Here is a 22,281-nt window from a genome sequence, read left to right on the forward strand (position 1 = left end):
GGTTTTCCCTAAAAAATAATTATATAATATTGCCACTGTGCCACATGTTCTGTCCATAAAAAAAAAAAGAAATATTACACTACAGTAAAAATGAAAGAATGAAACTTCTTAAACTATCTCTCTTTTACAATGTTGCCAAAGAAAAAAAGGAAAACCTTCTTTCTTCTAGTTATTTTCTATTTTTTCTTGATTGTGTTTTCCATCTACCTTGATCGCACTATAAAAGAGGGCTGGGGAAGTGGATGACTACCTCAAAGTAGCAACCCCCTTACCAATTTTCTAAACTAGCTATGGAAAGTTGAAAGTTGTCCTACCAAGAGCAACCTCCATATGAAGAGGGAAAGGAGAGAATGAGAGGCGAGAACTATAACTTCGATCCTCCCAAGCAAGTATGTCCTATGCTCCAAATCCCTCTGCTACCCACGAGGAGAAATATGACTAAGACACGTGCCTAACACATAGATGATTAGCCTCAGATTATCCGAGGTGCCAGAACTAATTATACCTATGAATCTTAAAGGATTTACACTGTGTGACTATAGGTTTCATCATCTCTCATCATCTGATCTATTCTCAGTCTACATCCATTCCGCCAGAATTTATATTATCTAACTTAAGCTAGAGCCTCAACATCTGATCAGACAATCAAATATGGAAATACAATATGTCACCAAAGGTAATTTCGATCTTTTCCATTTTCTCTGTTTTGGTTCCTTATTTGTAGCATTACACTTGGTTCCTCTTTCTTTTTATGATGTAACTTGAGCCCAAGGATCAGACTTATATCATCTTGAAGTTGACATGTCGCATAGCATCAGGATATTGCATTTAAAGCATCATTTAAGCCCTACATTGGAGAAGCATGGTAGATGATGTACTTTCCACCGTTCATGCATCACATATTTCCACCATTTCAGTCTATGTACAAAATTGCCACACAATCAGAAAAAACAAATAATGATAGAAAAATTGCCTATCAGAGAAAGGCCATCTGGGGAGAGGAAAAAAAGTAGTAAGAAAGCCATGAGGCATCGTTGTAAAATGACACTTATCGCTTCACGGAGAGTTCTAAACTCCAATGTAATATAATTGTATAGATATGTCACTATGGAATATCCTCTTAAGCATAAAACCTCTTTTCTCTATTTAAATTTAACTAGATGGCACTCTCTCCCCTAATAATTAGGTAAGAAACATTTTTGCCCCATTACTCTCAACCATCATATAGTCTCTCTCTTTTTTTTCCTCTCTTTCCTTCCACAGACACGACAGGGTGACCACATGAAATGATGATATGGACATATGACACTGATGATGATGTGGATGATGATGGATGATGTGGACTAATGACATGGGTTGATGACATGAACCGATCACATGGAATGATAATGTGGATGGCTTGTGATATTGATTGATGATGTTTATTGATGGTGTGGATCGATGACATGAGTCGATGATGTGGATAATGATATGGACAATGATTTTGGAACCCAAACATGATGTCACGTGTCATACTTAATTGTACCGTTAAACTTTACTTCATGTTTTCTTTTAAGGAAACTATACATTACAATTAAACTTCATGATGGTGCATGGCGATGACATGTACAGTGATGTTAGAGTGCTGATATAATGTCACATATCATACTTAACTGCATACTTAAATTTTATTATATTATTTTCTAGAGAAAACAATGTACTACATTTAAATCTTACTGTATAGATTTTTTTTAAAGAACTGTTAAAAGAATTGCACCTCTTTTCTCCGTTTAAATCTAATGTGATGGTGCCTCTCTCCCTTAATAATTATAAAACACCTCTACCTCATCCCTTTCAACCTATTGTCAGTCTCTCTCTTTTTTTTCTCTTTCTTTTCTTTCATAGACACAACAGAGTGATCATATGAAATGATGATATGGACCGGTGACACTAGTGATGATGTGGATGATGACGAATGATGTGGATCAATGGTGTAGGCTGATGACATAAATCGATGATATGAAAATGATGTTGATGGTCGGTGACATGGACCAATGATATTGGTTGATGGTGTGGATGAACATCATAGGTTGATGACGTGAATTATGATATGGACAGCTATTTTGGAATACTGCAACAATACCATGTGTCATACTTAACTATATATTTAAGTTTTATCATATATTTCTTTTAAAAAATTATATATTATAATTAAATTTTGCTATAGTGTATGGCGATGATGTGGACAATGATATTGGAGCACTGATACAACACTATGTGTCATACTTAATTGTATATTGAAACTTTACGGCATATTTTTCTTTAAAGAAATTGTACACTAATTAACTTTGCCTTATAAGTTTGTAAAGTAACTGTTAAAGGAATTGTATGCCAAACTTTACATAGGGGAGTTCTGAATCCCTTTAAAGTGGCGCGATGGAGGAGTTCCAAACTTTCTTTCCGTGTATTCCAAAGATTTCCTCATTCCTGCACATCTAGAAGACTGAAACCACAGCAGATGTCTACGCCCTCGGGAACCAATTTCGTACGTGCACCGCAACCGGACGCGTGCATCGCACGAACCAAACCCTTGCTCAGCCTAAAACTAAAACCCTCGTATCCTCGATCGTTTGAAACCTTCTCTTGCCTATTCGCCCGGCCTGCTCCCTTCTCTCTTTCTTCTCAGCTCTCCAAAACCCTAATAATCCCAAAACGTCAATCTCTTCCCTTTCTTGTTCATCCCTCTCCATCTCCTCCTATTCTCCAATGGCGGCGATGCTGGTACCTCTCTCTCCTCCTCTCTCGGTTCTTGGTGTAAGATAGAATGGAAGCTAATTAGCTAATGACGTGGATTTGGTTCGATGGTTGCAGCAACCCCAGATCATACTGCTGAAGGAGGGGACGGACACTTCCCAGGGGAAGGCGCAGGTGGTGAGCAACATCAACGCCTGCACCGCGGTGGCGGACGCCGTCCGGACCACTCTGGGGCCCCGTGGGATGGACAAGCTCATCCACGACGACAAGGGCAACACCACCATCTCCAACGATGGCGCCACCATCATGAAGCTTCTCGACATCGTCCACCCCGCTGCCAAGATCCTTGTGGACATCGCCAAGTCCCAGGACTCGGAGGTAACTCTCTTGCTCTCATAATCTTCATTTGCTACAATTTTGGAACTAAGAGAGGAGGGAATGTTCCCTTCTGTGTACGAATGGACAGATGCCACCGGCTGGGAAGAAAAGCTTTGAATTTTCTAGGTTTTGATGGTAAAGATTGAAACTTTATTTGTTTCCCCACTCGATTGGGGATTTTGGTTTTGATTAGATGAGCATTACTCTTACATGTGAAAGAAGCTATTGTTACACCGGTACAAAATAGGAAAAAAAAAAAAAAGAAAGAGTGAATGAGCAAGAAATTACTTTGCAAATAAGGGACAATAATCTGTGAGCTAGGTCAGGAAGTTCGGTTCTTTTTATGGGTTATGGTTATATACATGGTTTCTGGCCTAGAAACAGTATAGCTGCATCTTTATCCTAGTTGGATTTCTATTACATTTTATTTTTGTTCTATGTTTACTCTTTTTATCCTTGTACTCAAACATATACTTCTTGTTTACAGAGCATTTGATAGAAATTTCATGTTATTATACTGGATTCGGTAAGCTAGGTCTCCTATAAATGCAGATGTTGTTGGTTTGGAATTTAATAAGGACAAACAAAAAAACAAAGGTGAATGAGCCTCTGGACTAAACAGTTTATTAAATTTAGTAACATTGGTTGTATCTAGTTAAATAATTTTGTCCACAAGCTTTTCTATCTCTATTAAGCTTTTGTTGCCACCTGCTTTGAAGGAACACTGGGGACTTGAATTAAGTTTCCACACTAAAATGTGGTGTAGGTTGGTGATGGAACAACTACCGTAGTGCTTCTTGCAGGCGAGTTCTTGAAGGAGGCGAAACCTTTCATTGAGGATGGAGTCCACTCTCAGAATCTCATCAGAAGTTATCGGATTGCATCCTATTTGGTCAGTATCTTAGTGTTTTCTTTCAATTTTGGATAATTGAGCGAACTGTACATTGCGAACTTATGAACTGGATAATATGTGTCACAGGCGATTGACAAAATCAAAGAACTTGCTGTTAGCATAGAAGGGAAAAGCCTCGAAGAAAAGAAAACTCTATTGGCAAAATGTGCCGCTACAACTCTCTCCTCGAAGCTTATTGGTGGTGAGAAGGAGTTTTTTGCATCCATGGTTGTTGATGCTGTCATGGCTATTGGCAGTGATGATAGGCTAAATTTGATTGGGATTAAGAAGGTTATTCTTATCTTCTTGAAATGATGTCGTGGTTCGATAGCTTTTTATTTTATTTTCCTGTTTTTATGATGTATGCAATTGCTAAAAATTTTGCGATCAATAATTTCTAGACATTTTTTATTATTTATTTATTTTTGGTAAGTTGAAATAACCACATATGTTGGTTTCACCATGTTGAGTTGCTTTTGTTTAGAGAAATACTCTTTATGGGGGCAAAAGATCTTGTCATTTGCTAGTACCTTTGTCTTTTGTACTTATTGAAGTTAAATTCGAGATTGCTAATTGCTAGAGGAAGATAGATACTATTTACAAAATTTTGGAAGGATTTCAAATAGGTGGTTGATGAAGATAGGAATTTTTGAGGATATCTATTAAAAAATTAAAAAAGAAAACTTTTTTGTGAATCTTCCACATCCATCATTTTACCCCGTCAGTTGAATCACTTCAGCATGCATCCTGTATCTTCACCTGCATTGTTGATGCAACAATCCTTTGCTTTTCCCAAAGCATACAGTTTTTATTCTTTTGGAGTCTTCCAGTCCTTCCAGTCTAGTTCTCTATTAGAAATTCATAAGAGCTTCTCTATCAAAAGGATGCAATTATGGGTATTATTGGACTAGAAGGTGATGGTGCTTGCTTGTTTTCTAAAATCTTTTAAATTAGATTTTGTCCCTTTCTTTTTGTCGTTTTTGGGCCTGGGGGTTTCTTTGGTGGGGGAGGACTTTTGGGGTTTGTGTTTTGGGGCCCTTGTGGATTTCCAGTTTTTAAGTGTTATTTGTAACTCTGTGTGTTTGTCCAAATGGGGAGGACAAAAAACGTTGATGGATTTTCTTTATCTGATTTTTTTTTTTTGGGAAGTGGTCGAGTATAAATGTGGACAAACTTTAGGGATACATTTGACTGTTCAAATGCTATTTGACAACAATTACTGAGAAGTTGTTCGTTTTTTATTTATTTATTTATTTATTAGTGTCCTTATGGCATTCAATCTTGATTTTTTTGGGATGTAGCTTAAGTTCAGTACCAGCAACCATCACTTTGGGGTATAATATACCATGAATCTTTGAAAGTAAAGGCTTATCATGAACGTCGATTGATTACCATACATGATCAAGCCAACAACCATTTATTGATTTGGGAGCTCAAGTTATGAGGACACTGATTGATGATATCAATGTACATTCTTGTGATGACGGGTGCAATAAAGAAGATAAATGAAGATATTTACTACCTATGCTTGTAGGTTACCACCTTTCTGAGGGTATTTTGAGTTTAATGCAGAGTCCTTTGTTTAAGATTCTTCGACTTGTCTCAGCCAAATTGGTACAAAGGATTATGATGAGGCCAAGTCTTGCTTTTTAAGGATTTGAGTTATGTTGCATGTAGATAAGGCTGCCATGCAAGGTGTATTTTAGATTTTATTGTCTGTATGCCTTACAGTTAGATGTTTATTTGGCTTATGTTTATTTTGTGGACAAATCTTCCAAGAATATATGTACTGCCTTTTTTTAGTTGTTTGCTGTACCTTGTATCTGTTAATGGAACTAATATCTTGTATTTTTTTGCATCATGATGCACATTCTCATGCACATTTGTGTGGGTAGTTCTTTGTTAACATTTGCTGCTTTCAAATAAACTCACCAGGAAAAGCTTTATTTGCCTTCAAATCCATTTGCTAATTCATCTAACAACGAAAGCATTCATGTTGGGATATTAGAAGTTAGACAAAATCGTCTTTCATTTACAGTCATGTAGTACTGCACAACTGTTTTCTTCTGTTTTAGTTGAAAGTATTCATTTGGTGGTTCTAATTTTTTTAGAAAATGCTGTTTTATTGTTTCATAATCAAATAGAATAAAATATAATATAATTAAATGTTTTTTTTTGTAATTGAGACATGGGTGATGAAGATCCAGCTGTTATCACTTATACCAAACTCTAAATTCTAGGTCCTTTTTCTATAGGTCCCTGGGGGTAACATGAGAGATTCATTTCTTGTCAATGGTGTTGCTTTCAAGAAGACATTTTCTTATGCTGGTTTTGAGCAGCAACCAAAAAAGTTTCTGAATCCAAAAATCCTTTTGTTAAACATTGAGTTAGAATTGAAATCGGAGAAAGAAAATGCAGAAATCAGGTATGCTTGTTGGCCTTATTACTGCTGACTCTTTTTTTTTTTTTCCTTATTCTTTTATCACATCTTTTACTGTTTTTTCTGCAGATTGTCGGACCCTTTACAATATCAATCAATTGTTGATGCTGAATGGAATATCATCTACAACAAGTTAGATAAGTGTGTACAAAGTGGAGCAAAAATCGTTCTCTCACGATTGGCAATTGGTGACCTTGCAACACAGGTATAATCTGTTGATTGCTACTTTCTGCCTTTTTTTCCTGTTTCTTTCAGCTGAGTTAGATTTGCTGAGATCCTAATTGCAAATGGAAAAGAAAAAGATTACTACAATCATCAACCCATGCCAGGATGGGAATACCTTTCTTAGCCTTTTGGTGGAGAGCAAGCATTCTACTGCTTTATGCAGCATGTCAAAGATCATAATAGTTTGGCATTTATGCAGTACTTTGCAGATAGGGATATTTTCTGTGCTGGTCGTGTAATGGAAGAGGATCTGCAACGTGTTGCTGCAGCAACAGGTGGAACTGTGCAGACTTCTGTCAACAACATTATTGATGAGGTTTTTCTCATGCTTCTCTAGTATTATTTTTTGATGTGGCGTTGTTAGTGGTACTTGGTTGGATAATGGATGGCCTTAGAAACATTATTTTAACATATTTTTAATTAGGGAATATTACAGCAATACCTCATGAGGTTTCATCCATTTGCACTTTTATCCCAAAAGTTTAAAAAGTTACAAACGGATCCCAAAACTTTAAAATTGTTGTAAAGAGGCCCATTCATTTGTCTCCGACTTAACAATGTTAACACAAAAGATGAAATGACTGAAATGCCATCATATCACCTTCAACTAATACTTTTGTTTATGGGGTATAAATCATGCTCCAACCCATCCCATTATCCCCAAAAGAGGAGCTTTAACGAAAGAGGAAGCACCCCCTCCCTTTCCCACTAAAGAGAGGAGATCGAGAGCTTTGGATTCCTCTTTGACTCCAGTCTTCCATTGCTGCGTCGAAATTGGGGGCTGAGAGCTCGTTGGGTTTGCCTTTCTAATTCTTTTCAGAGCCTAACAAGTTCCTTTTGAAACATTTTTAATGAATTTCTAAAGGTTTTTTTGGCTGAAAGTTTAGGAGTTTTAGCCAATTTTTTGATTACTTTTGCTTCTTTGCCCTAAGAGTCTTGTTATATCTGTTGCCATAGAGGTTAAGATAGAGGAAAGGAGGTGCCTTTTTTTTTTTGGGGATTTAACCTAATAAGTGGTTTGAGTGATGCATAAAAGAAAGATGCCTCCCTTTTAAGTTTTGGAGTCCATCAGTTTCAGTTCTTTTTTTTTTTTTTTTGTGGATATGGTTCTATTGCTCAGAAGTGAGGAAGAAACTCCAAAATCTATTATGAAGTCTTTCGTAAGATGTTTTTGCTGGGGAAATAGTGCCAACTTGGTGGAGTTTTTGATTGGTAATAAAAAATAGATTCATTTCTTTGCTTATGTTTATTCTTGTTCCCAAATTCCTTTGCTATCTTCTTTAGTATATGCTATTTTGAAAATTTGTAAGATGACCCATTTAGAACTGTGAACATTTGGGGATTTCCCTTTTTTTTGCTTGATGTAGTGGGAATGGTGAAGACCTATTTGGAATGATGATTTGTAGGTCTTCACAACATACATAGGCTACAAAGGAAAATAGAAATGAGCAACGGAAATAGGGTATGTGCACAAACTATCAAAGATTTTGGGATTTCACTCCTTAATTGCCATGAGGAATCTCTTCCTCTTTGATTTCTCTTGCAAAGAAACCAATCTCCATGGTTTTAATCCTCAATCATGGCTTTAAGTCAAAAGGTGGAAGTCTTCTTCTTCTTCTTCTTTTTTTTTTTGTTGACAGGAGATGCTAAAATAGAGGAGAAGAACATAGGTCCTTCGGAGAAGAATGGAAAAAAAATGTACTAGCTCATTCAGCAGTTAAGTCTGGCGCATGAGATGTCGAATTTGTGCTTACTCCAACTTTAGGTGTGCCCTCAACCAATAGTCACAATAGACCATGATGTTTTAGCCGAAGCGTTGGGTGGAGGCATAGCTGTTGCTAGAGCTCGAACCATTATGGCCCAGATTCCCCACTCTCCTTTTGATCTATGTTCTTCTTTCTACCTCCACTATATGGTCTTTTTTTTTCGCCCGATTTATGCTCCTTTCTACCCCTACCTTTTCTTTTCTGCTTCTTGATCATGGATGGGGAATAGAGACCATGCAAAAAAAAAAAGGGAAAGATGATAGTCACATGAGAGCCATGTGACTCTTTTTCCCTCCACTCCACTTGTGCCAAAACCAAAAAACTTTTGGGAAGGGCACTTATGGTATTTCATAAAAGTTAACATCTCAAGTGACCCTCCCATCATAACGTGACCCAATAGAAACTGATGGCTGGGTCTCTTTGCAACGATTTTAAAGTTTTGGGATCCATATGCAAGCCTTTAAACTTTTGATGTCAATGTGTCAATGGGTGAAACCTCGAGGGATGTCATAATTTTCCCTTTTAATTATTGTAACACTGGATTAACATTCTTTCTCATGTGCCTTCTGTAATCTGGTTTTTGTCAAAGGTTCTTGGATCCTGCAAAGTGTTCGAGGAAAGACAAGTAGGTAATGAACGATTTAACATCTTTAGTGGTTGCCCTTCTGGTCAGACAGCAACCATAGTTCTCCGTGGTGGTGCAGATCAGGTTTGTTGCTATGAATGATTGCTCTCTACTTAATTGACCTCATTATCATAGTCTAGGTCCATTTACTTGTTTGTGTTGTTATCAATCTGTTTCAGTTCATTGAGGAAGCTGAAAGAAGCTTGCATGATGCCATAATGATTGTCAGAAGGGCTTTAAAGAACTCCACTGTTGTGGCTGGTGGTGGTGCTATAGATGTAAGCTACTTGTAGCCACCTGATATGGTTTATTATGTTTTCGTGGAGCGTAATCTGCTTGATATTATTGCAGATGGAGATAAGCCGATATTTGAGACAGCATGCTCGGGCAATTGCTGGAAAGTCACAGTTGTTTATTAATTCATATGCTAAAGCTCTTGAGGTAGGCATGTAGTCCTTTCTTCAACTTAACTAATTGCTTTTGTCCTTTTAAAGTTTGTTGGTGCTAATATCTTGTCCATGCATGAATTGCAAATATGCGTGATCAGCTTTGCTCCATTTTTTGTCTTTCCTGTGGTGCTGGGGTATGCATTGAGCCCTAAAGCAGGCTCTGGGCTTATAATAGTCTAATGATGCTTTAGGTAAATATATTTTCTGGATTATGCGAATGTGCTTATTTCTTGAATCTTAACCGTTGCTTAATCAAACTTGTGCATTATCTAATTTGTATAGTCAAAAGAATTATCAAAATATCTTGCTAATGACTCAACAAAGATGCAAATTGCAATAATGATAAACTATCAGTCTTTAAAATATCTAGAGTAATCAATTACTCCATTCTATTTTTTTTTTTTTTGGGGAAGATGAGTTTTGGGAAAAGTCAATGCCTGTTAGTGCCTTCCTTTTTGAGCGACTAGCTGTAGAACTGGCATGCGTAGGTAAGATGGCATATCATACAAATATCATGACAATCTCTTGGTAATTTTGCAAGTCAAAGATAAATTCCTTTACAATTCCATTATCATATAGCAAACCTTTGCAACCTAAAGCCAAGCAAACCAATGCATTTTCTTCCTTGTTCTTAGTTTAAGCCCCATATTATAGCTGATACTGACGGAGGGGATTACTAATTGAGCAGCATTAATTGCTTTGAATCTTGACAAAAGATGGATTTGCATGTATGTCATGTTTGTTCTTTTTCCCTGTTCTGACTTGACCTTTAATTATACTTCATTGAGAAATCATTAGGCTTAAAATATTGTATCATATAATGCTGGATGCATATCTGATATATGCAGCCTCTGGAGCAACTCAACTAACTATAATGTGACCTAATATTCATTTTACTCTTTCCTGAGCCAAAACTGAAACATATTTTTTGTATATAAGTGTCAAAGATTGTACCAAACAATTGCATTGGCTGCGTAAGTGGGGGGAAAATAATCTTTCTATGCCTGTGTGGTAATTCTGAACTCCTGATGTTACTTATATGGAAACAAAAGAATCTAAATAACAGATCAGGTGTAACTTGTAGTCTTTCATCATCAGTCCTACTCTTATACTCTACCAGGTCATGGCTCAGCATAACATTGCCCGTGTGGCACCCCCTCCCCACCCAACATAAAAAAAAAAGGAAAAGGAAATAACAAAAATCCTCTTTCTGAATTTTATATTATTATATTAGCAGTGAAGGATAGAAGCATGCTATATTTTCTTAGATTAGTTCTGAGTGATTGTCCTGTTGTGCAGGTTATTCCACGGCAACTTTGTGATAATGCTGGATTTGATGCAACGGATATACTGAACAAACTCAGACAAAAACATGCTTCTGGTTAGCTTCTTCCTTCCTTATACACCAGTACAAAGTTTTCTTATACTGGTATAGACTAACACATTCTTACGACAGGTCAAGGTGCAAATTATGGTGTAGATATCAATACCGGTGGAATCGCAGATTCTTTTGCTAACTTTGTATGGGAACCTGCAGTTGTTAAGGTAAACATCATGTCTGTTTTCTAACCTACCTCCCTAGTAGCTATATTACATTGTTAAGTAATGTTGGTAGTAACTGTAAACATGAATTGCAGATTAATGCTATGAATGCTGCAACAGAAGCTGCCTGTCTTATCTTGAGTGTGGACGAGACAGTTAAAAATCCAAAGGTAACCTTGCTTTCTGAAATGGGAATGCTATCTGATTATTTTTATAGTGACTATTGTTGATAAATATTGCAAACTTGTGTTCTGTGAACAATTAAAGATCTAGTTCTTTATTCCTGAGTCTCTGTATTTGATTAACTAATGCTACAGACTTACTGCTAAATTTAGTTATATCTGGATACATTTTCTAAAATTAGTTTTCAGTTAGCGCACTTTCAATCTTGTATCTTTATTGCTTTACATGATTATAATTATATTCTTTATTTCACTTACCTTGTTTTGCTCATCAATTTGAAGAAACTGAAGAGAAGTGCATATCAAGTGATGCATAATTAGAAACCATGAACCGATGTGATTAATGCTGGAAAGGATATCAACTCTCTACCTGGATGCATTACTCTTGACTGCTTTCTGGGCTTTCAGTAGTTTTCCTAGATTTTCTTTGTTGATTTTTCATTCTAAAACTCTGTGCAAGGGGAACTGTATAACTTTATGACAGCTATGTAGGAAGGTGAAAAATTATATAGCAAATTTAATGCCATCTCATTTTAAAACATGCAGTAACAAGATATCAATATGCATGATTTTATTTAACAAAATTTTCAAGAGTTTGTGATAGTAAGCCTATCGGGTCCCATGTTTGAGGTTATGTCAACTATTGATGACTTATAAATATTTGTATGGTTAAATAGGGGGAAAATAGATGGACCGGATGTATCTTTTCTAGGAAAAGTTAAAGTTGCATTGTGATTTTCATCTCTTCACAAATGTCCATGCTCTGTAGGCATGCTGTAGAGATTTCTTTAATGAATATAGGTGGTTTAGTGCAATTTTATTCTCTTTTTTGACTGTTATGTAGAAGGCTTTGTCAGGTTTATATGCAGGCTAATAAAAGGCCTTGGCCCTGGTGTTTTTTTTATTTTTTTGGTGCGTTCGGGCTGGGGGGAGGGGGTGGTGGGGTTGATTTGATAACTAAACAAAAGATGGTGCCTTGGGTACAGGATGGTGCTAACATCAATACATATTTGCAATCTTCCTTTAGGCGGTTTTATTTTGAGTTATTTCTTTGTTGGTGACCCCATTGCAAACAAGTAGAAAAGAAATTAGCTTAGTGGAAAGATATTTAGATTTTCAATTGATGTGATATTCTGATTGATCCTTTATGCCCTTTGCAAGTGACATATGTTACATGTTAATCTTCAAACTTCAAAAAGTTACTGTTCGAGGGACTTGGAAGCTTCATGTGACTTAGGGAGGTGGTACGATTGAAAGAGGCCATTACCAATATTAATTCAACTGTATGATAAATTTTCTACTATTATACATTATATTGTACTTCTAATCTCATAATCAGGTAAACTTATATACCGTGACTAGGTGTGATTTGCCTTTATTCATTTCCTCTGTTATTCAATGTGGGACATTTTTGCCCGAATGCTGTGAGCATAGATCTTTTTTTCTTTCTTTTTTTTTTTTATTGAATTAACATTGCTCAGATGTTCATCAGCTTCACCATCGCTTAGTTAATCAGTTATATTAAGTCCTACCGAATAGGTGATATATATCTGATTTTAGTTGAAAAGAATAGGGAATTTGTGATGGCAATTGCCTATTTTGCATTGAATACCAAGGGCTAGTCCCCCCTTCCTTTTTAGAAAATCATACAAGTAACCATTATAATTTATTGTAATAGAAAAATAGGCCCCGACCCTAACTTACGATATTGTTAGTTGCACTTCTTAAATACCTGTTATACCCTTAGAGTTCTGGTGAACATGGTTATATAGAGACCCTCTAACCTGCCCTCATCCATCCATGAACCAAATGATGTCCGTTCTCCCTCTTTCCTTCTCTCTCATCACCACCTCTCCTTCATACTGCCAACAGGTAGTGGATGGTGTTTTCTTTCAGAATTTATTGTTGAATATTGGCTTTGGAGTTTGTCTGGTAGGGTCTTCCTGACTCAAAAGTGGTAGTTTAACGTGTCACTGAGCCAACCTCAAAGTTTATCCCAAAATCTGTAGCATTAGCTAAAATAGAGTAAGTTGTGGATTTTAGTCTTTGTTTTGCAGTGGAGTCAAAAGTTTTCACCGTCAGCCACTGCCAATCTAAAAAAATATGTTCTGGAGATGATCCATTCTTCAGCTTCCCTCTCAAATTATGAATATCAGAACTTTATCATCATCCATTTAATGGTGCAGACAGAAATCAGACCTAACTTCAATCTTGTTGGTGATAAGTAATGAGAATTGAGGCTTAAGTGAAAGATACATTCCAGCGAGCATACTGGTTGCAACTGAAACAGGAATTCTTATTCGAAAAGCACAAGGGACGGCAGGCTTTCATGATGGACCAAATGGAGGTGGTGGTTGGTGTGCCTGTTAGGCGGCATCGTGGATTGGACACACGCATTAGCAGTTTCACTTATATACAATATTAAACTTCAAGGAAAGTTGCCATATGACAAAAATAAAGAACCTTTATAACATAATGCTCTAAAATGTAATATAATAACTTGCTATAAGTTTGTTTTCCTTTTTTTTTTTGATTTTTTTAAAAAAATTTTCATCATTTTTTTGACTGAAACCAGAATTTCTGAAACCAAAACCAAAATCAAGTTTTCAAATCTTGATTTTTTAAATGATAGCAAGGTCTTTAGGATCCTAACTAAAAGTTCAAAGACTAGTTGTTGAATAGTTAGATTCTTATCCTTCATCATAGACCATAGGATATGAGATAGAGAAGTTGGCTATTAGCAGACAATGACCTAGCAGTTGGCAATTTATAAAGTGGGTGTCAGGAATAGGTCAAACATTATATCAAGATATGATTGGGTAAGAGAAGGAAAGGTATAATTATATTGACTGGAGCAAAACCTGCAACAAAAATTATAAAAGGTGTAAATAAATCAACATGCTAAATGTCTATAGTAGAATCAAAAAGGTAAAAGCAAACATCAAGGTCTCAAATATCTTAGGAATTGGTTCTTGAGAGGAATTTTTTGCAGTCCCATGGGAGAGTTTGGCATTCATTCAAAGCCATAACAGGCATGCTAATATAATGGACTGCTGGCTTCAGATTTGGCTAAAAGGAGACTGAACTAGGAAAATAGACCAAATGTATCGAATCACTACAGAGATAATCTCTCTTTTAGAAAACTAGGAAAATAGACAAGTGGGAAAATGGGCGTGCCACATTTAAAATGGAAATAAAGATCGAATTTTATTGCATAGGCTCGACTGCATCGAGAAATCCAAAAAATAAACTCATCTCCTTCACCACCAAAATCGAACAATGGTGAAAAAGCACTACCCAAAACCAACACAAAATTATTGGGGATTTGTGAGAGGGAGAAAGAGGAGGTGAAGGGCCTATGTCAGAGGGAGAGGCGTCGGTGGAGGGCCTGCTGTTGGTGGCCATTGGCAGTGGCTGTGGTGAAAGGAGGGGGGGGGGGGGGTTGTCGTCACCGGTATCAGGATCGGTTGTGAGGGATGGGGGAGAATGGGAACACACGTTGAGAGAGGATCAAGGGCTAAACAAAATGAGACAAGAACCGATGATCGTGGATTAAAAAATGCCTGAGTTTTTTATTTTTAGTCATGCAGGATATTGCATCCCTGCAGTGAATTGAAGTTGCCTCATGAACCAAAAGAACTATTCCAGATTGCCCTGGGTTTGTAATATCTAGGACCTGAAACCATGCAGTTTTGGCAGATCCTGCCCTTTCCTAACAGGTTCTGAAGGTATAATAGTCATCTAGGGAAAAGTCCAATGGAGTCGATCAATTAATCAAAGGTTAGACAACCAGGTTTATTCTGTCCCATTCACTAAATAATAGGGTTCGTTGTTTTAATTTAGAAAAGAGAGCTATCTGGGGTTTGGGCTTGTAAAAATGGAATAGCTCATCTTTTTTCATAGTAAAAATATGGAATAACCTGTCGAAATCCTAATGGATTAGTTTTGTTACAATAGTCCAGGAACCACAGGGCTAATGCTGTTTTCAGTTCTTGTAATTATACCTCTTTAGTAGTCTCATGTACTGACTTTGTTTGAAAGGATTATTTCCTAATTGTGTATATGCTGATCGCATGATACCAGTCGGAGAGTGCACAAGGTGAAGCTGCTGCCAATGCAATGGCTGGCCGGGGTCGTGGAGCAGCCTTCCGTGGTCGCGGTGGAAGAGGCATGCGGAGACGTTGATTTCCTAGTACCAGAGCTGTATGACTTTAAGTGAAGTTTTGGAGTCAGTTGTGTTTCTTGAGGTCCTGCTTTTAGTATTCGGATCCGTGTCATCTTCGGCTTGTAACTTGTGGGAGTTGAGGCATGGCCAGGCCTGCTTGAAACAAACGTGGTCTGCTAATCTTTTGTCCAAACAGGATTAACATGGGGCTATTATTTAGTTAACGTAGCAGTCTCAAATCATTTTGTTCAAAAGCCTGTCATTCTGTTAGTTGGATTGTATTAAAGGGGAAAGCTGCCACTTGATTTATCTTATTTCTCAAATTTTATTATTTTGCTAGGAGACTTTCTTTTTGGTGCTGTAAGATTTCTTATTTTTTCTGATATTTCTAATCTTCATTTCTGAGGATTCTTGTTGTCTGTAGGTGTAGGATTGATATATATATATATATATATGTGTGTGTGTGTGTGTAGATATGTATATGTATATATATATATATTTGTGTGTGCGCGTGCGTGTGCGTGCGTATCTCTGAAAATGATGAAATTGCCTTTTTATATCTGAACCAGATAATAGATTATTAGGTTTTGTTGAAACTCTAGTCCATCGAACTTTTCCTCTTTCCATGCGATCATCCTCTTTTGCTCAAGATCACTCTAATTTCTCTAATTACTTTGAGAAAGGTTTTGATTTTTCTCGATCCCTCTCTTTCACTTTTCTATCTAGAATCATAATATTTCCTCCAACTCCTTTCTCCACCGTCAATAGCATAACAGTTCTCACCATTAAAATCCGAGCCCCTCTCATTGCTGCTGGAATTCCTCTTTCATTGTATCTATTATAGATGAAGATGGTTGGATCCTATCTTATGCTCTACAGATTGTTTAAAGAAAAGTGTTGTAACAGATTCGCAATGATTATCTTGTAATGATTGAAATTTGTCAGATAATTCTCATATACTAGGTATTTTCTTTTTCTGAAACATTGAAGTTCCAAAAAGAGTAGCTTAATGTACTTAATCTAAGGGATGGCCTTCTAGCACATGGTGCGGACGTAGTTAGTGAGCCTGAAAGATTCAAAGTCATTTAGTGGTTTTACTTGGGAAAGATTGATGTTGTTCTTCCATCTGTCTACGAGCATAACAAAGTAAATAAGCTTGATTATTACAATCTAGCATGTTCGTTTTAGAGCTTGTAACCTTTTCCTATATTTTGATCTATGCCCTCACAAATGCATTAATAACAACAAATATTATAACCCAATTATTGATTAAATAAGATAAAATAGTTATCATAAATAAAAAAATAAAGTAAAACAATTTCATGGTTAATAAACCAACTTTCATAATTATTTTTATTATCTAATCATCGAATCTATCTTTTCCCTGAACAATGTTTTTATAGAAAATATTGAGATTGCAACTAAACTAATTTGGATATTAAAACAATGAAATAGGTTAAAATAAAATTATTTTTTTGCATATATATCTTTCTAAATATGTAAATTATATGAATCTAATTATAAATTTGTTATTTGATTTATACTTTTTTTTTTTTTTTTTTCTGGGTCCATCTATTTAGGATATATCAGTTATTTTAATTTTAAATATGTTAATTTCTTAATACTGTAAATAGAGTGGATGCATATGCATAAAAAAAATAATATAAATATATAAATATATATATAAAATAAATATTTTATGAGAGTATACATGCAAATATCAATTTGAAAAGAATGTTTATGCAAATTTCAATATTTAGGAAGGCATGTATGAAAAAAAAATATATTTTTTTTAGAAATATATAAACTCATCTCGACATTATTTTATTTTTCTATTTTTTAGATAGTTCAAAAATAAATTTTTTCCCGAAGCCAAGTTCTGGAAAGTCTTTTCAAAGCAATCAAATATGCTCTTATGATCTATCGGAAAGACCAATTCTTATTTCCAGAAGTATATGAGCGCAGAAAAGCTGTTAAGTGAAAATTTGGTCCTGACCTATTTTAACATTCAAACTCAGTTCTGCATGTGGGTTCCCTACTCAAACTTTATTAATCAAACTAAACGTGAAGAAAGAACGGCAATTGGATTAGATTCCACAATAATTTACAAGCTAAGTTACACACACACACACTGTAATGTACAGAATTTATTTTGTGCCTTAATTTCTCGGGCTTGATAGAACTGGATCTATTTCCCACTCGATTGAAAATTAGTTTGAGTATATGAATCAGGTTCAAGCATGGGTCAACTGACACATTTAATGGAGCATAGTTTGAGCCTATCTTTTCTAGTACAGAAAAGAGATTGGAGGGGGACGTCCTAGCATGACTACCTTTTCTGACGTGACCATAAGATCTCAACCCTACTAGAGAATGTTTGATTCGGAGAGCGAGTTTGAAGAAGGACTTTTCTTCCCACTATATGGGCAAACCCAATGGATGAGTACGTCACCCCACACCATCGAAGTCTGGATACTGCTTCCAATACTCGTGCCCAGACTGTCAGGATCAACTTCCTTTCGATCTTTCGCATCCTACCATTTAATTGAAGCTCCGGCATTTACTGAGACTCGAATCTGGGTCACTTGCATAGAAGCAAAGGTCCATTCCGCCGGGCCACTCCCTCGGTGGTTGAGCCTATCTTTGATGGAGCTTGGGCAAGTTGAGTGGCGTCAATTGTTTGTTTATGCATATTAGTTTCATTTGTCACTGCATATGAATACACCGCTACACACACACACACCACACACACACACACACACACACATATATATATATATATATATATATATATATATATATATATATATATGGTTGGAAAAGCATACTACTATTTAGCAAGATAGTAATAGCAGAAAATACAACAACATGGAAGATCCAAATCTTTTTATATATTAAAGGGTCATACGGTGATTTCCTTACACCACAAGTGTCAGAACTAGAGGGGTCATTTTTATCGACTAGGCTCTTCACGTGCCTTCTATTGTGCGAACAAAAATCATATGGGGTGGCTACTATAAAACATCATATGGCAGGCTTCATAATATGCCATGTGTCCCTTAATACTAATCTTAAAGTATGAGTCTAAAAGTTAATGATCTTTTTTATGAATGGAGTTATTAGTCTTATGATTAAAGTATTCTCTTTTTTTCTCGTTTTCAGCACGTAACGATATATACTATATGATCGTATGATACATACTAAATATATAACCAGATAATACATACTGTAAGCTTTTTTAATATACACTCAGTAATGATCTAATATACACTTATAGCTAAATTGATATATATTTATCGAATTTAATTTCATCAATACAGAGTATATAACTAATTGATATATATCTAACAAAATATTTATCCAATATTTCAATACACATCTTTAGATAAAGTGATACATAATTTTCAAAATATAGCATTCATCAATACACCGTGATGAATACTTAATTTATAGCAATAAAAACATCAAACATCATATTGATTGATATTAATTAATTAAAATTTGATGCTCTTATTCTACTTTGTATGTAATCAAGAGATTGGGTTCAATTCAATTCAATTTGGCTCCAAATCAAGTGAACCAAGATCAGCTCAAAGGGGGGCTATCAGTAAAGGCAAGAGATCTAACGATTTGAAGCAAAACACTCCATCTAAGGGCTATAATTTGAAGCACCTACTCATGAAGATCTAAGTATGAACATGACTTAAAGATCAATGGAGGAGAATTTAGCCATTAAGATCATGGACTACCTTTCATGCCTTTCCTTATATGTATTAATCCTACATGGAAAAGAAATAAAATCCTTGCACCCCTTGACCCCTATAAATAAACCCTCATGCTTAGAGCATAGTGCATCAAGCACCACACCTAAAAGCAAACCCTAGTTGCCGCCTCCTTTATTCTCTCCCTTTCTCTCCTTCACACCAGGCCATCCTAGGGGAGATTCTAACCCTAGGCGCTACCCTTCTACACCTTTTCCATATTTAAGCCATCTTAGGAGAGATCTAACCCTAGGTGCTACCCTCCATCTTCTCCATGCCTCAAACCTTCTTCCTCTCCTCCACATCTCTTCTCCTTCTCCCTTGGAATCCCTAAACCAAGCCTTCCAACTATCTTAACCTCTATTTCAAACAGTTAACCAGGAGGAAGACGAAGAATCTAAGGCGAGCAGATTTACCAAAAGGCGCAGCAAGGAACTTCAACTTCGGGGGTAAATCATATTGTAAATAGATTTATATTTTATATTTTTATCTTATGTATTGCTCTTCATGATAAATAAAAATACGTTTGATTCTATTGCAAATCTTTCTCAAGTTTTTTATTAGCTTTCTATTTTTTCTTCATGTGAACAGTTTATACTTCGTTAGGATGGGCCGTGATCTAAGAGAGGTAGATCATTTCGAAAAATAATCTCTCTTTTTGTAGTTCTGTGAGATGTTATTTTGCATAGTCTATACCTCACAGGATGAGACGTGATCTCAGGGTACGGCTTATGCTCTCCAAGGATAGATTATTGTAAAACTCTAATCACAAACATGATCACATGAAAAGAAAACAAGACTCTGTTTGCATAATGTTTTAAAAAATCCCTCGAATCTTTTGTGCCTAATCAACTTTGTAGTTAGTTTACATTTAGATTAGTTTGACATAAGTTTTTATTGAAAGAATCCATGTTCAATCTTCTTCCTTTTTGGCTTTCCAAAATAACCAATCCCTCGGTCCTTGTGGATTTGACCTTTACTCCCGCTACTCTACATAGTAGTTGTAGAAATAAGGTAATAAAATAATTTTGGTGAAATGATATTAAATTTTGACGTCGTTGCCAGGGACCTTGGAACGGTTGTTTTTGAAAAAAAATCAAAAATCAAAAAGATATAAAATATATATATATATATATATTTTATTGCTTATTTCTGCTTTATGTTGCTTTTCATATATGGTAAATTTACTACTTTCTCGTTAGATTACTTTATTTGCATGTATAAATTTTTTTTTAACTTTTTATAGCCTAGTGATTTACTGCTTTTTATAGCTTAGAATAATTTACTATCCTGAAAGTAGATTTGATTTTTTACTTTATTTGTAAGTTACCTAATTATCTTTTAATTTTAGTATAATTTACTTTTTATTTAGTTAGATGCTCTAAATCTTTTCAAATCTAATTAACTTAATTAAAACCTATCTTTTATTTTTTTTACTTTAAATAATCTAATATAAAAAAAATAAAATATACATCTCATAACACTTAATTAATATACAGAAACTTAAAACATAATAAAAGAACTTAACATGTTTGGACATCTTTTCTAATTGCATTACATCTTCTATAAAACACTTTAAGGGTACTTTATCTAATTAAATAAGATAAGATGAGAATTTGATCATTCTTTCTTAGCTCAAAAATCATCACCCTTCATATTGCATTGATCTAAATCTTTAATTTAAAATCAATTAGATATTGACCTCTAAGGATTTTGAGCTCAATAGGATAAGTGACCCTAAGAGTTGGACTAGGTTAGACTTGGTCAGCTAGTTGGTGTGTAGGCAAGTGGTTTGTGGGATGACTAGGTCCGAAAGAAGGTGGTTTATAATTGATTCCATTCGTTGATCTGATCAATTTAATTGGTGTCTAAGAAAAATAATGGGAGGACTCCCACCGACCTTACACTTACTTGGCTAGTTGATTGGTCAAGCTCTGACTTGAAGGGCTTGAAGGCTAACTTGGAATAGTTATGAGCTATTCAAAATTAGGCTAACCCTAAGATAGAGTTGACTTGATTGTATCATTTATTTGAAAAAAAATAAAAATAATTAAAAATAACCTTCTCATTTATCATCTTTAGGTCTAGGATTCTTTTAAGATTCTCATCTTTAGACTTCTCTTTTTCTTCCTCTTTTCTTCTTCTTCTTCTTCTCTTCCTCTTCTTTTAAATACAAAAAAAAGTTTAGAACTCAGTTAGAGCCTATGGGTATATGCTTGGATGTCGATTCTTACAACCTGAATTGCACCCATTAGATCTAGAGCTAGAGAGAATACTTAGAATGAACCGAGTTAAAACCATGGATCCAAACCATGAAGGTGAGCCACCACGTCAATTAAGGGAGTACTTCACTCCCTCATCATACACCTACTTCCCTTGTATTCAAGTACCACTTGTGAAAGCCGCACATTATGAAATTAAGTCCAGCATTATTTAAATGCTGCCATCCTATTATGGACTTAACAATGAAGACTCCTACAAATATCTAGATGAGTTTCTTAAGATCTACTCGATAGTTAAGATTCAAAACTTTTCTGACGATGCACTTAGGTTGAAACTATTTTCGTTCTTCCTCAAAGATAAGACCAAATACTGGCTAAACTCTTTAGATTCAGTAACCATCTTGACTTGAGACCATCTTCAGAAAGAATTTCTCAAGAAATACTTTTCGATTGGAAAAATGAACTAGATCCGAAAAGCCATAACTAGTTTTTTCCAATTGAATGGAGAATTATTCCATGAAACATGGGAGATGCTCAAAGACCTCATTCACAAGTGTCCACACTATGCTATACCCAAATGGTAACTAGTTTAGTGCTTTTATGATGGTTTGCTAGAAAAACATAGACAAATGATTGATTCTTCCTATGGTGGGACATTCATGCTCAAGAGTAAGTATGAAGCCTAGCAGCTATTTGAAACTTTGAGCAAAAATTTCTTACATTATATGTTTGCCACTTCTAGAGAGACTCCCACATTATCCAAGAGGGGTGGAATATATGAGGTAGGCTATTCTATAGACATTCATAGCAAGGTAGATGAATTATTCCAGAAACTCAATCAATTATTGTAAGTTGGACACATCCCCACTCCACCTGAGCAATTATAGGATGCTTGTATCAT

The 22,281-nt window shown here is 35.5% G+C and overlaps 1 protein-coding gene and 1 non-coding gene across 2 annotated transcripts; one reads left to right on the forward strand and one right to left on the reverse strand.

Annotated features, from left to right (window-relative positions):
* Window positions 1–2,578: 2,578 nt before the first annotated feature.
* LOC105033328 (T-complex protein 1 subunit eta-like) lies at window positions 2,579–15,736 on the forward strand. The gene is made up of 14 exons (XM_010908084.4): window positions 2,579–2,760; window positions 2,851–3,111; window positions 3,878–4,003; window positions 4,091–4,294; window positions 6,259–6,428; window positions 6,513–6,648; window positions 6,868–6,984; window positions 9,024–9,143; window positions 9,239–9,337; window positions 9,411–9,500; window positions 10,808–10,889; window positions 10,965–11,053; window positions 11,146–11,220; window positions 15,316–15,736. The coding sequence occupies exons 1-14, from the start codon at window positions 2,746–2,748 to the stop codon at window positions 15,415–15,417; spliced, it is 1,686 nt and encodes a 561-aa protein (XP_010906386.2). The 5' UTR covers window positions 2,579–2,745; the 3' UTR covers window positions 15,418–15,736.
* Window positions 15,737–21,845: 6,109 nt separating this feature from the next.
* LOC114912914 (small nucleolar RNA R71) lies at window positions 21,846–21,951 on the reverse strand. The gene has a single exon (XR_003798903.2). It is a non-coding gene; the product is annotated as a small nucleolar RNA R71 (small nucleolar RNA).
* Between the last annotated feature and the right edge of the window lie 330 nt (window positions 21,952–22,281).

Source organism: Elaeis guineensis, chromosome 12 (genome assembly GCF_000442705.2).
Source record: "Elaeis guineensis isolate ETL-2024a chromosome 12, EG11, whole genome shotgun sequence".
In the NCBI taxonomy this organism is placed as follows: domain Eukaryota; kingdom Viridiplantae; phylum Streptophyta; class Magnoliopsida; order Arecales; family Arecaceae; genus Elaeis; species Elaeis guineensis.

What these genes read in the sequence shown, in the direction of transcription:
- LOC105033328 (XM_010908084.4), top strand. An exon ending in ATCGGATTGCATCCTATTTG is followed by an intron (nt 4,004 to 4,090) that starts GTCAGTATCTTA and finishes TATGTGTCACAG; the next exon opens with GCGATTGACAAAATCAAAGA. An exon ending in CATATGCTAAAGCTCTTGAG is followed by an intron (nt 9,501 to 10,807) that starts GTAGGCATGTAG and finishes CCTGTTGTGCAG; the next exon opens with GTTATTCCACGGCAACTTTG.